At 46.0% G+C, this 13,378-nt stretch overlaps 5 protein-coding genes across 5 annotated transcripts; 4 read left to right on the forward strand and 1 right to left on the reverse strand.

Moving 5' to 3' along the window:
• Positions 1–18: 18 nt before the first annotated feature.
• Positions 19–3,336, forward strand: PUMCH_000514 (uncharacterized protein; the record flags this gene model as incomplete). Its single annotated transcript, XM_063019596.1, has 1 exon — positions 19–3,336. One exon carries the CDS (start codon positions 19–21, stop codon positions 3,334–3,336), a length of 3,318 nt encoding a protein of 1,105 aa, XP_062875666.1.
• A 313-nt stretch (positions 3,337–3,649) lies between these two features.
• PUMCH_000515 (uncharacterized protein) lies at positions 3,650–4,726 on the forward strand (the record flags this gene model as incomplete). Its single annotated transcript, XM_063019597.1, has 1 exon — positions 3,650–4,726. One exon carries the CDS (start codon positions 3,650–3,652, stop codon positions 4,724–4,726), a length of 1,077 nt encoding a protein of 358 aa, XP_062875667.1.
• Positions 4,727–4,757: 31 nt separating this feature from the next.
• Positions 4,758–8,414, reverse strand: PUMCH_000516 (uncharacterized protein; the record flags this gene model as incomplete). The annotated part of the gene is made up of 1 exon (XM_063019598.1): positions 4,758–8,414. One exon carries the CDS (start codon positions 8,412–8,414, stop codon positions 4,758–4,760), a length of 3,657 nt encoding a protein of 1,218 aa, XP_062875668.1.
• Positions 8,415–9,387: 973 nt separating this feature from the next.
• PUMCH_000517 (uncharacterized protein) lies at positions 9,388–10,473 on the forward strand (the record flags this gene model as incomplete). Its single annotated transcript, XM_063019599.1, has 1 exon — positions 9,388–10,473. One exon carries the CDS (start codon positions 9,388–9,390, stop codon positions 10,471–10,473), a length of 1,086 nt encoding a protein of 361 aa, XP_062875669.1.
• A 1,239-nt stretch (positions 10,474–11,712) lies between these two features.
• On the forward strand, positions 11,713–13,371 carry PUMCH_000518 (uncharacterized protein; the record flags this gene model as incomplete). Its single annotated transcript, XM_063019600.1, has 1 exon — positions 11,713–13,371. The coding sequence occupies one exon, from the start codon at positions 11,713–11,715 to the stop codon at positions 13,369–13,371; it is 1,659 nt and encodes a 552-aa protein (XP_062875670.1).
• Positions 13,372–13,378: the final 7 nt, after the last annotated feature.

Consider the following 13,378-nt stretch of genomic DNA (forward strand, 5'->3'; position numbering starts at 1 on the left):
CCTCCAGCCAACCACTTTATGGCCAAACTTGAACCTGCACTGTTGGCTGCAAATCTGGCGAGGTACAGGTCTGAGCGTCAAATTTTCAATGTGACTATGGTATCTACCAGGCTCCTTCTTCCTAGATTAAGACCAAGTTACACATTCCGCCCCGTTATCAATACCTTCATAACACGCGCAATGTCTGATTTGAAAGCCGAGTCTCAGGCCGCTGCCGCCGCCGCCGTAGACGCACCTCCAAAGGAGAAAACCGCCAAAGAAATCGAGAAAGAGAAGAAAAAGGCAGAGAAGATGGCCAAATTCTTGGCCAAGAAGCAAAAGCAAGACGCCGACGCCAAGAACAAAAAGCCCGCCGAGCCCAAGCCAAAGAAGGAGAAGAAGGTCGCTGAGCCTGTTCCTGAATGGGTTGACGAGACCAAACCTGGAGAGAAGAAGATTCTTGCTTCTTTGGAAGATCCTGCTTTCAAGGCCTACAACCCTAAGAATGTCGAGAGCTCGTGGTACTCGTGGTGGGAACAACAAAAGTTTTTCGAGCCTAAGTTGGAGAATGGCGAGATTAGTAAAGAGGGCGCTTTCACCATCCCTGCTCCTCCTCCTAATGTGACCGGTGTGCTTCACATTGGACATGCATTGACGTTTGCCATCCAAGATAGTTTAATTCGTTATAACCGTATGAAGGGTAAGACTACGTTGTACGTTCCTGGCTTCGACCACGCCGGTATCTCCACCCAGTCTGTTGTCGAGAAGCAAATCTGGAAGGCCGAGAAGAAGACCAGACACGACTTTGGCAGAGAGAAGTTCTTGGAGAAGGTTTGGGAGTGGAAGGAAGACTACCACGGACGTATCAAGTCCCAGGTCAAGAGAATGGGTGCCTCGTTCGACTGGAGCAAGGAGGCCTTCACTTTGAACCCAGAGCTTTCTGCTGCCGTCACCGAGGCTTTCGTTAGATTGCACGAGGACGGTACCATTTACAGAGCCAGCAGATTGGTCAACTGGTCCACCAAATTGAACACCGCCATTTCCAACTTGGAGGTTGACAACAAGAACGTCTCCGGCCGTACCCTTCTCAGTGTGCCTGACTACGACGAGAAGATTGAGTTTGGTTTGTTGACCTCTTACTCCTACAGGGTCGTTGGCTCCGACGAAAAGGTCACTGTTGCTACTACTAGACCTGAGACTGTCTTCGGTGACACCGGTGTTGCCGTCCACCCAGACGACTCTCGTTACACCCACTTGCACGGCAAGTTTGTGCAGCACCCATTCTTGGATCGTCAAATTCCAATTGTCTTGGACAAAGAGGCCGTCGACATGACCTTCGGTACTGGTGCTGTTAAGATTACCCCAGCTCACGACAACAACGATTACAACACCGGTAAGAGACACAACTTGGAGTTCATCAACATCTTCACTGATGACGGTTTGTTGAACGAGAACTGTGGTCCTGAGTGGCAGGGTGTCAAGAGATTCGATGCCAGAGCCAAGGTCATCGAGAAGTTGAAGGAGCTTGACTTGTATGTTGACCAAAAGGACAACGAAATGACTATCCCAACCTGTTCCAGATCTGGTGATATCATTGAGCCTTTGTTGAAGCCTCAATGGTGGGTTAGACAAGATGAGATGGCTCAAGAGGCCATCAAGGCTGTCAAGAGCGGAGAGGTCACCATTACTCCTAAGACTTCTGAGAGAGAGTACTTCCACTGGATGGAGAACATCCAAGATTGGTGTATTTCCAGACAATTGTGGTGGGGTCACAGATGCCCTGTCTACTTCGTTGTCATTGAGAACCAAGAGAACGACAGATTGGACAACAACTACTGGGTCTCCGGTAGAACTTATGAGGAGGCTTTGACTAAGGCCAATGCCAAGTTCCCAGATGTCAAGTTCACTTTGGAGCAAGATGAGGATGTCTTGGACACCTGGTTTTCGTCTGGTTTGTGGTCCATCTCTACTTTGGGCTGGCCAAACAACACTCAAGACTTGAAGCTTTACGCTCCATTCTCCATGTTGGAGACTGGATGGGATATCTTGTTCTTCTGGGTGTCTCGTATGATCTTGTTGACCTTGAAATTGACCGGTAAGGTTCCTTTCAAGGAGGTCTTCTGCCACTCCTTGGTCAGAGACGCTCAAGGTCGTAAGATGTCCAAGTCTTTGGGTAATGTTATCGACCCATTGGATGTCATCAACGGTATCTCTTTGCTGTCCTTGCACGACAAATTGAAGATCGGTAACTTGGACCCTAAGGAGATCGAGAAGGCTTCCGCCGGCCAAAAGGCTTCCTACCCTAACGGTATTCCTGAGTGTGGTACTGATGCTTTGAGATTCGCTTTGTGTGCTTACACCACCGGTGGTAGAGACATCAACTTGGACATCTTGCGTGTCGAAGGTTACAGAAAGTTCTGTAACAAGATTTACCAAGCCACCAAATTCGTTTTGGGTAAGTTGGGCGAGGGCTACCAACCACCAGTCTCTTCTCAAAAGTCTGGCAACGAGAGCTTGGTCGAGAAATGGATTTTGCACAAGTTGACTGTTGCCTCTCGCGAGGTCAACGAGCACTTGGACAAGCGTGAGTTCTCCGAGGCCACTACCGCCGTGTACAACTTCTGGTACGACTTGTGTGATGTCTACATCGAGAACTCGAAGTCCTTGATCCAAAACGGCAATGAGACCCAGAGCAAGTCTGCTCAAGACACCTTGTACACCTGTATTGACTCTGCCTTGAGAATGATCCACCCATTCATGCCATTCCTTACCGAGGAGATGTGGCAAAGATTGCCACGTAGAGCAGGCGAGACTGTTCCATCTATCACAATCGCTCCTTACCCAACCTACGATGCTGGGTTTGACGACGTTGCCTCTTACGAGGGCTACGAGTTGGTGTTGAACATCACCAAGGGCGCCAGATCTTTGTTGTCGCAATACAACATCTTGAAGAATGGCCAGGTCTACGTTGAGTCTACTGATGCTACTGTCAGAGAGGTGTGCAAGAACCAGAAGGAGTCGATCATCTCCTTGATGAAGGGTGTTGAGGACATCCACGTTCTCGAAAGCGGTGAGCCAGTTCCAAGTGGATGTGCTTTGAACGGTATCAGTGCCACCACTAATGTTCATGTGATGGTCAAGGGTCAAATTGACATTGACGCCGAAATCGCCAAGGTTGAGAAGAAGTTGGCCAACCTTAAGGAGATGCAAGCCAAGACCGCCGACTCCATCTCCAAGTTCACCGAGAAGACCAAGCCAGAGGCCAAGGAGGCTGCTTTCAAGAGAGCAGAGAACTTGAACGCCGAGGCCGAGGGTTACAACCAGACCATTGCCATTTTGGAGAAGTTGAAGCTTTAAGTATATAGGAATACGAATTAATCTAGAGGAGTTTAGGAAATTGACCTGGGTGAACCTGACCTGGATTGTCACTGTACGTTTTAGGAGTGTCAGTCGAATGTAGTGTTTCTGAACCATCAGTTGATAAAACAGATCCAGTGAGACCACTAATTTTTTTTACCAACCACAATATAGTATTGAGAGTAAATCTGTATTGAGCTACTCATTTCCTTATCATTAAAAAAACTTTTTGGAGTTTGATGTATTTGGTCCATTTACAGAATTGCATCGCGTATCTTGTAAACTCCGTACTACATATCTCTTGGATCGAAGAATGGAAAATGAAAGTCTCCCGGGTATTTTGTCCTCGATAGACACACTTCTATGTCTACATTTCGCTTCGAGCACCACAATCCCAACTCTCTTTGAAATATGTACAAAAGCTACTCATCTCACGAAAAGACGAGTAGACCAATCAGTAGTAGAACAAATCGTAGGCTACGACCCTACCCTCTACAATGTAGTATACACGGGCACATCATGTAATGACTATGGCTTGTCGATTCCGTCGGGAGTGTCTTTGGCTAAGTTTGGAGCATCGATTCCTCATAGAAAGACTAGACTAGAGGAGAAAGTGCGTGACACGAGCACGAGTTATCCTCCTGCGAAGTTGGCGTCGCTTGTTCGACTGCAGAAACCGGTTTTCGTGGAATCGCCGTCCAAATTCCACCGCCACAGTTTGTCTGTATCGTCCTCTCCCAGTAAAGATCGAGGAGGCTTCGGAAGTGCATCTCTGTCGCCAACTAAACGATTGGCAAGTAATCTAGACTTGTTGCCGGTCACGCCGACGAAAAAAGGCGGTGCTGGTTTGGACTATGACTTAGATTCGCCCACAGACATGCCTGACTCGCCGACCAAATCAAGATACCGTACTTCGCCATCCAAAGTCACTAAGTTATCGGAGCTTCTATCCAACAGCCCTAAAAAGTTTGTCCTTAAGCAAATGCCTGTAGAGAAAGGAAGCATGTCTCTTCTTGAGCGAATCAAATTGAAGGAGAAGCTCCGAAATGAGGAAAAAGAGTTGCATTCGCCCGAGAAGGCCTACCGGGAAAGGATACTAAGTAAAATGCCTCAGCTATACGACGTCATTTATGAGCTTTCGAGCTCCGACGAGGATCTGCTGCCGCAGTTCAAGTGCTTTTCGATCCCGAAGATAATTTCCATGGTCCAAGACTCATTTACACTCACGATTAGCGAACAAGAGGTGAAGGATACCATCAGCGAGCTCACTAAAGCAATCCCTAGTCGTATCGAGATAATAGAGCAGGGCAGCATTCTGGCAATCAAAGTGCACAAGTTGAACCGCGAGGAAGACTTAGTAAATATCAACGAATCAATAAAGATTAACTAATAGCTATATACTCTTTCTATAAAACCCTGTCCTAGTAGTCGCGGTCAGCAATGTCAGAGGCACCTGAGTTCATGAAGAAGTGCTTCAAAACGACCTCGATCATCCAGGTGAAAGACAAATCTATAAGGATACTCGAAGTCAACTTGACCTTGAACTCGGTAGTCATTGGAACAAATTGCATTGCCTCGTTCAACTCAGGCATAAATTCGGTCGATCCGATAAGAGCCAAACCAGCAACACCCAAGAGCCCATAGTACATACCCTTGTTATCCTTGATACCTTCCTTAAATGGCAAACCAATGTAGTTGACAGCAAAAGTGGAAACTTGCTGCGCCAATTGGAGCAAGAACATACCCGTGTTCAACAAAGAAGGCACAAACTTCTTCTCCAAGTCGACTTGAGCCACTCTTGGTTCCAAAATGTAGATCTCCCGAGTAATGTAAATCAAAGTGATGATGTGAATGGCAAACTGGCCCAAAATAGATCCCATGATGTAAATGTTGAAAATTCCAGCAGATGGTCTCTCTTTACTTAATTTCTCGAGAGGCTTACCACGGGAGATGGAAAAGAAACAAACAGACAATAAAACTCCAGAAACGGTCGACTGACCGTCTCCAAATTTGATTCCTGCCAAATACAAAACAGACAAGGAGTAAGCCGAAATCAAACAGTTCAAAGCCAAGATCTTGTACATTTGAATTGTGGAAACCAAAGCGCACCGACCTTGACGAATAATGTTGGTAACAGCAGAGACATTTGACAACTTGGAAGTGAATGGAGCGGCCACAGAGGCATCACCAAGTTTCAAGGTAGGAACTTCGTCCTCCTCTTCGATATTGCCCATTTGGGTCATAAAAGAGTCGGCAAAACTTGAGGCAGTGATCTTTCCGGCTTCGTCCTTCACGAAAGTGATTGGAAGAGTCTCATCACGAATGGCCTTCTCAACGTTTTGGCGGATTTCTGGGGTGATCTCTACACCCTTCTTCTCCAAGGAATCAATATAGTGAGGGTTATACTTACCAGGTGGATACAAGTGAGCGATAACAGCAGGGACTGGTGGAGGAGGTCTCAGCCAGTTTGCCATGATTTGAGCTTGTTTGTAGTACACGTTCTTCATGGTTTCGATCTTTCTGTTCTCAGCGATCTTCTTCATTCCTTCCTCCGTACCGTTCAACAAAGCCACTCCAATGTGGGCTTGCTTCAAGGCACCGACGTCGTTTGTTCCATCACCACACATCAAAGTGTTGTATCCAGCATCCTTGAAGGAAGCCAACAAGAACTCCTTCTGAGCTGGAGAAACTCTAGCGTAAACCCAAGTGTGCTTCAAAAGATCCAAAATTTGAGGATGCTCAGTCAAGTATCCCAAAGCATAACCAGTAATACAAATGTCATAGTTCTTGAACATATCCACATCAATAGACTTACTGCTGTTGAATGGAATGACCTTTGATTCGTCGACGTTTCTCCAAACCAAATTATGCTCCTCATCAACAGCATGATGATCTTCTGGAGCATCCAAGATCAAAACTTCCTTAGATGTGATAGCAACCTCTTTGGCCACATGACAGGCAGTCAAAGGGTTGTCACCAGTGATCATAACAGAGCGGTGAGAAGATTCGTTCAACATCTCGATAGTCTTGATTGCATCATCTTTCAATGGACAATGGAAAACAATGAAACCAGCGAACAAAAGGTCGGATTCAACCTTTTTTCTATCAAGCTTAGTCACATTTTGAGAAGAATCGATGTACTTGTAGGCCAAAGCCAACACACGTGAGCCAGCTCTGGTGAACAGCTTGTAACACTCTTCGTAGTGAGCTGGAGCATCAGTCAACATAGTTTTAATTGTTTCTGGTGCACCTTTGACAGCAACAAAATTCTTACCTTTAACGGTGTTAATCGATGTGATAGTAGAAGAACGCTTCAAGCTCGAAGAAAACTGGAAACGACGCAAAATGTTGATTTTTTCGGTCTTCTCCTTTTCTTCACTGTGAATGGTTCTCTCAACAGAGTCCTTCCAGCCAACGGTCCAATCAGCTGCCTTGAGAGTGGCTTGTTCCATTGGGTCACCAACAATATCGCCGTCATCCAATTTAACAAGAGCATGGGCAGAACCCAAAACGTGAGCAGTTGCGAGGGGTGCTTTGTCACAAGTAATAAGTTCAGTGTTGTCCAGGGAGTTAAAACCAGCAAGACCCTCGAAGACCAAATCCTCAGCTGTGAGAGTACCGGTCTTGTCGAAACAACAGACGTCGATTCTACCAGCAATAGGAATACGGAAAGGTTCAGTACAGTAGATGAAGTGCTTTTGCAAGGAGGACAAGGAAGAATTGACGGCCAAGGTCAACTCCATTGGCAATTCAGGAGGCACGACGGAAGTAATGACAATGATACAGTCCAAGATCAATTTAGATTGAATACGGCCCATTCTGGAGCCCTCAACCCAAACATACCAAGAGGCGGCAATAGCGAAAATCAACAAGAACAAGATAAAGAAGAAAGCCTCCTTGTTGTCGACCGACACTCTTTCACTAGAAAAGATCATCATTCTGACCAAAGAACCTTGAGAAGTCTCGAAACCGGTCTTTGTGACGTAGGCCAAAGCTCCATGGTCGGGAGCCACAGGAAGGGCAGGATTAACAGGAGCGGTCACTTGTAATGCAACAGTACCACCATGAAGCAAAGAGTTCTTGTCGAAACCATCTGGCTGGAAAAATTCCTCAGAGGGTCTCAATTTGATCGACTCCTTCAACAACGGGGTGGATTCACCAGACAACATGGCCTCGTTCATGATAGCGGAACCGTCAAGAAGAATCAAGTCACAAGGAATTGCGCTTTCATCCTTCGTTCTGGTAACAGAAACAATATCACCAGGTAACAATTGGTCAGTAGTCAACTCCACCCATGTGCTATCTCTGTATGCATAAATCTCATACGGCTTGATACCCATGCTTTGGAATTCGTTCATGGTAGTTCTACGTTGGAACACGGTAGACATCTCAAAGGAGACCAACATGAACAACGAGAAAAGAGAAAAGTACCATTGTTCATCCATGCACCACAAGGCCACACAGAAGATCTGGAATACAAAGAAGGGAGCGACGGCGTGTTCCTTGAACAACTCCAAAAAGGTAGGGATTGGGATGTCGAACCTGTTCAAGCCATAGTTTCTAGTAGTCTTCTCCAAGTCGCCGTTCAAACCGCGGTTGTTCTGGAAGAACGACAACGCTGGCAACTCGTCCACCTCGAAGTGTGGTGGAGAGAAGTAGCCCTTGGAGGGCACATACAAGTGCCGTCTCTTTTGGTACAAGAACGAGGTCTGTTTCTCGCCATCCTGGAAGGTCTCACGCTGGATGACACAGATCTCGCCCACGCCCGAGTTGGGCGCGGGAGTGATCTTGATGTGCGAGGCCTGGGCCATCAGAGACACCACGTTGTAGTTGAACTTGGCGTCGATGTTCAAGTTCCAGTGGGGCATCAACCAGAGCAACATGTTGACGGAGCAGAGCGCCATCAAGTACACGAACGTCCACTCGGAGCCGCCAATGTACTTGTCGTAGTGGTTGAGGTAGACGTGGAGAAAAGCCGAGTAGACGATACCAAACGGCCACACGTAGACGCGGGCAAACGCCGGTTTGGGCACCAACAAGTCTGCCGCGGCCACAGCGGGGTTGTGGACGAGAGACATTGTGTGGTGGGACAAAGATGGGGGGAGGGGGGGGGGGGGGGTTTATATAGTTTTTGGAGGTGAGTGGCTGAAAAATGTATGGGTGCGGATAAAGGTGTAGGTGAAGGATTGGGAGAGTTGGGATGGTAGACGTGGAGGTAGGGCGATGGAATTTGGTGGAGGGAGAGAAAAGGGGAGTTTGGGATTTTTTTGTTGACGTTGGAGTTTTTCTACTTTTTTCTTGTTTCTTTGATCAGTGGGTTCTCTGGTCTGCTGTGGTTGTGTCTGGTTACTAATGCACTTGTGCGTAGTAAATGTGACGTGGTCGATGAATGGTGGCAATTTCAGCGAGACGATTTTTTTTCTGGGCGTTAATTGAGAGGATTTTGAGAATTATAAAAAGTTTGCGGAGAATGTTTGTAAGTTCATTTAGTTTTCAGGTATTGTTGGTGTTGGAGAGTCAGTCTCGTCTGAATTTGCAGCCAATTTAGATGACCTACCTTAAGTTACTGATTCGTAGTCGTCGACAATAGTACGTAAATGGAAATACAGAAATATGCTAGAATAGCAGGTTTATGTGAGAAAATATAGTTTTTCCTTCTTTTGTGCAGATTATTTCTTTACTGGAAAAGAATGCTGTCCCACTAGCTCTTCGGTCTGTCCTTGATCCCACAATCTGAACACACTAATAAAATTTGGACCATTCAAGAAAATTCTCTACCATTCGCTTTCTCTCAAATTCAACAAATTTTCTTTTTTGGTTCGTTTCTAATTGTTCCTGTCTTCTCCAAACAAGACAGACTTTCTGTAGCACAGACTGGTAGACAAACACAACTTATCCATCCCAAATGTAATTCTTCTATCACAAAAAAGCCAACTATAAACCCATTTCCAATAATTAAAATTTGATTTCACAAAAATATAAATTCTCCATTTCCGTGCCCCTAGTACCTTATCGTTATCTGCCCCTCACTTATCTACCAGCACATATACCATGTCACTAATCAATCCACCTCTATTCACAGAGCTCACGGAATCGGTGCCATGGCTCAAAACCAACAATGCCCTCAAAACACGTCTTCTGGAAGCGTACACTGAGAATTCCAGCCAATGGATCGCCGTCAATTGTATCATAGATAGCCTAGATCTCCAACCATACAAGACAGAACCGGTAGAGGAGCAGGAACATGAGCTACTGAAGGCTGCACCTGATCCTGTCCCAGCCCGGGTATCCGAAGCAGTAGATATGCAGAGAAGGGTGTCGATTGATTTGATGCTGAAAGCTGCAGCAGTTCCACCTATCCGTAGACCATCCCTAAGTAAAGCGGCGGAAACGGCAGTTTCCACAGTCAGTGTGGTCACGAAAGTCACCGAGCTCGAAAATGGAGACTATAAACCTCTATACACACAGAAAGACCCGAGAACCAAGGGGCTACATTACAGACTAGCGTTCCAAAGAGAACGGTGGGATCCGCTCAAAATGAGAAGGAAAAGCTCTGAAAGTCCAGAAGAAGCAAGTACTGAGCCGGCAAGTCCCACCGTAGATACTGCTCTGACCACATCTGACGCCATCAAAGCGGCAAGAAGAATGTCTCTAGTCACTAAACACCTCCCACTGTATATCCGCGACCAGCTCGTGCCTACGCCTACAATAAGTCAGGCGGGACTGCCAGAACCCACTTCGGTAACTCCGATACTGCCAGGAACCGGTAATCTTCAAGCTGTGACCTCTAAGAAGGGAACACCACAGGCGCAACTGCAAGCAGCATCTACCTCGTCTGCCAACCCTAGTGGTAAAACAGAAAATGCTAGAATCAACAATCTTCTCGCGAATTCTCTCTCTTTCTACTACAATGATGACCATGAGCCCAACATCAGCGTCGGCGATACATCGAGTGTGTCAGAAGCCGACAAGGAATATATTCTGCCTAGTCTGTTTGCCAGATCCGAAGATTATGGCCACAGCACGGCCTATGGTCATATGGGAGACGAGACGGATGGTTTTGAACTTGATGATGATGATGATGACGAAGACGACGACGATGATGAAGACGATGAGGATGACTATTTGTTCCGCTGAACGGAATCAAAATTTTAATTTCCGTTCAGCTTGAATTGCATATTCGTAAACAGCCATCGAAATGGCGCTCGTGGGTGCCGTTTTAAGGAGGCTCACCATGAAGCCACCGTAGAATCCTAGGATTCCATGACCACGCCAGTGTTTCACTAACATAGCCAACACCGATTTTGGAGGAGACACTTGCACACGCTTACGAATTGTGTCTAAAGGAAATGATAATGCCTTTGCCGTGGTTCCCGCGACTAAGCCACAAAGGGCTTCCACACCCCAAAGATGTTCTACTGGAAGACGTTCAGTTGCAGAACGAGCAAGTGCGTAAGACCAGAAAAAAAAGCCAGAAGTTGCAACAATCGACAACAAAGATGGCTGGAGACCCACATAAAATCCCGACAATCCATGTTCGCGGTAAATAATCCCAATCGTCTTGGACATGGACAAGAATTGTTTAGACTCGTGTGCCACTAAACGCGTACGCAAAAGATCGAACGGATACGTCACTGCAGTGCTGACAACCCCGGCTCCACATCCTACAATGAATGAATGGGTCAGCTGCGATAAATTAAACCCATGTTTCTCCTGGAATTCATTAAACCGATGGTTTAATTCCGAGTATGATGTGAACTGAGCTCCTCCGTACAAAATGTACAAGTACTCGGCTGGAACATTTCCTTTCCAGAGAGCGCGCACACCTTCCTGTCGAAGGATATCTTTTATGACTTTTAAACCGGGCGCAGGATTTGGTTTGACTTGTTCGAGTTGCAATCTTATCTTGATGGTATCGAGCGGGGCAGTGATGGCCCTAAAAATTAGTAAATTGACCGCAAGATTGCCATTTTAGGAAACATACCGCGCTACTGCGCCGGAGACGGAGCCAGCAATGAGCGATTCGAGTGCGGAAACATCAGAATCCTTGCGGAGATGATCTTCTCCGGATTTGGGCATTGGACATTGGAACAGTCGTAGGGATGAAGCGAAGACTAGTCATGTGTTATCTGCAGTCCACACAATAACAGAGTGGGGCTAATCGTTCAGGGGAAGCGAGGCAATTCGGGAAAAAAGAACTTTGAAATCTCCAAATCCAATTATTGAAAGAAATATTTCGGAAATTGCGAACTCATTTTGATGCTGTTACCGAAAGTCGAATGAAGTGCTGTGAATTCCGTACCGATAAGCATCCTGCAGGATTGGAGATCTGTACTCTCTCCACAATTCGATTTTCCACAAACCATAGGCTCTCCTATGGCCCGAGTTCATAAGCTACCGAGCGAACTCTCGCGGCGCATTCATGCTTACAGTGTGGTAGACTCTATTTTCACCGTTTTTCTGGAACTTCTATGTCTATCACTCGCGGCAGAGGCAACCGAGATATCGGTAATACTCGATCTTAGTTCATTGAGCATAGCAGTTCTAGACAATGGAAACGGATTTCCAGAGCTAATGCAAGATAATAAGGCGCCACTTGATTCTGGTCTGAACCCCGGGTTGGAGTGCATTTCTAGCTCATGCGCATATTTGTTCCTCGTGGCTAAGAATGGGCCTGAGATAAATTCGACATCATTGGGACAAGATATGGACCAGAGGGTTCTAAGCACTTATATGAAACATTTTCAAGTCGCCGAGTCAGGATTCCGCTCAATTGTGATGGCATGTAGATTGTTTAGTCACCTCCCTATCAGAGCAAGAATTAGTAGGGCCATACCACGGAAAAAGTTGAAGAGACAACTCCGAAAAATTGTATTTCTAAGCTTGCTACAGAATCCTGGTACTCTGGTCTCAATTCAATTTGTAGGTGAAAACCCATGGCTATCTATAAAGTCTTCTAACACCGTAGAAGACCTTTTCCAGTCCCTCTATAACGCACCCACACTATCGATTGATCTTGAAGATGCCAAAATTCATGTTGTTGGATTCGTAGCTGCGGTTGTCGGATGTTCGTTCCAATTAATTAAATGGTCTGATTCCTATGTCCAACTTACAGCTGCCGAACGAAACGCTTTAAATGACAAATTGTCTTCTCGAGATACCTTAAACAATTTAAACTGCAATAGATCTAGACTTTCGTTTTATCTAGAAGCTCGTCTGTGCACAGACCAGTCGTCTTTAGTGGACATTCCCATGCCCGAACTATTGCAGTTAATATCACCTCATACTCATAAACCCCAGAACAGTCAAAATGAACTACGAAACCCGCAATTTTCTGCTCAAGTCCAGAATAAATCAGAGCATTTCAATTGCACTGTTCTCGATACTCAGGCGCTCGGTGAGGCAGTAGTGCTTTCACAGATCGCAAATCAAATATTACTCGCACATATAAATGACGGCATTTACTTCATAGACCAACATGCCTGTGATGAGCGCTACCAATTCGAACAATTTTTATCTCGTTTCCTCGAATTGGTAGGTAATGAATCGGTTGATGTGGGAGTCAAGCTCGAACATCCCATTCCCTTCGCAATCAGCGACGACAACCAAGAGATTTTGGAGGAATACCGGATTCTTTTCTTTTGCTTCGGAATTTCATACAAGTTTGAGGCAGGTTTTTGCCAGATAACGCACCTTCCTTTTTGCATGAAGAGCTGTTCACCACAGGATGGACTGCTGATTGGAGCGTCACTACTTACACATGCAACAAAATTTTCATCACATCCCATCAAAAAGTATAGCGACTGGTTTAGTCAAGTGAGGGAAATTCCATCTTGCATTTATGATGCGCTTGCACTGTCTGCTTGTCGTCTGAGCGTCAAGTTTGGCCAGATTCTCAACACACAAGAGCAGGAATATTTGGTGCAAAACTTGAGACAATGCCGTCTACCATTTCAGTGTGCTCATGGCCGCCCGACAATTATACCGATGACATCAACTGATTTGGGCAGCTTCAATGATGATTTGCAGCTATAATGGTTCC

Source organism: Australozyma saopauloensis, chromosome 1 (genome assembly GCF_035610405.1).
Source record: "Australozyma saopauloensis chromosome 1, complete sequence".
Classification (NCBI taxonomy): Eukaryota; Fungi; Ascomycota; class Pichiomycetes; order Serinales; family Metschnikowiaceae; genus Australozyma; species Australozyma saopauloensis.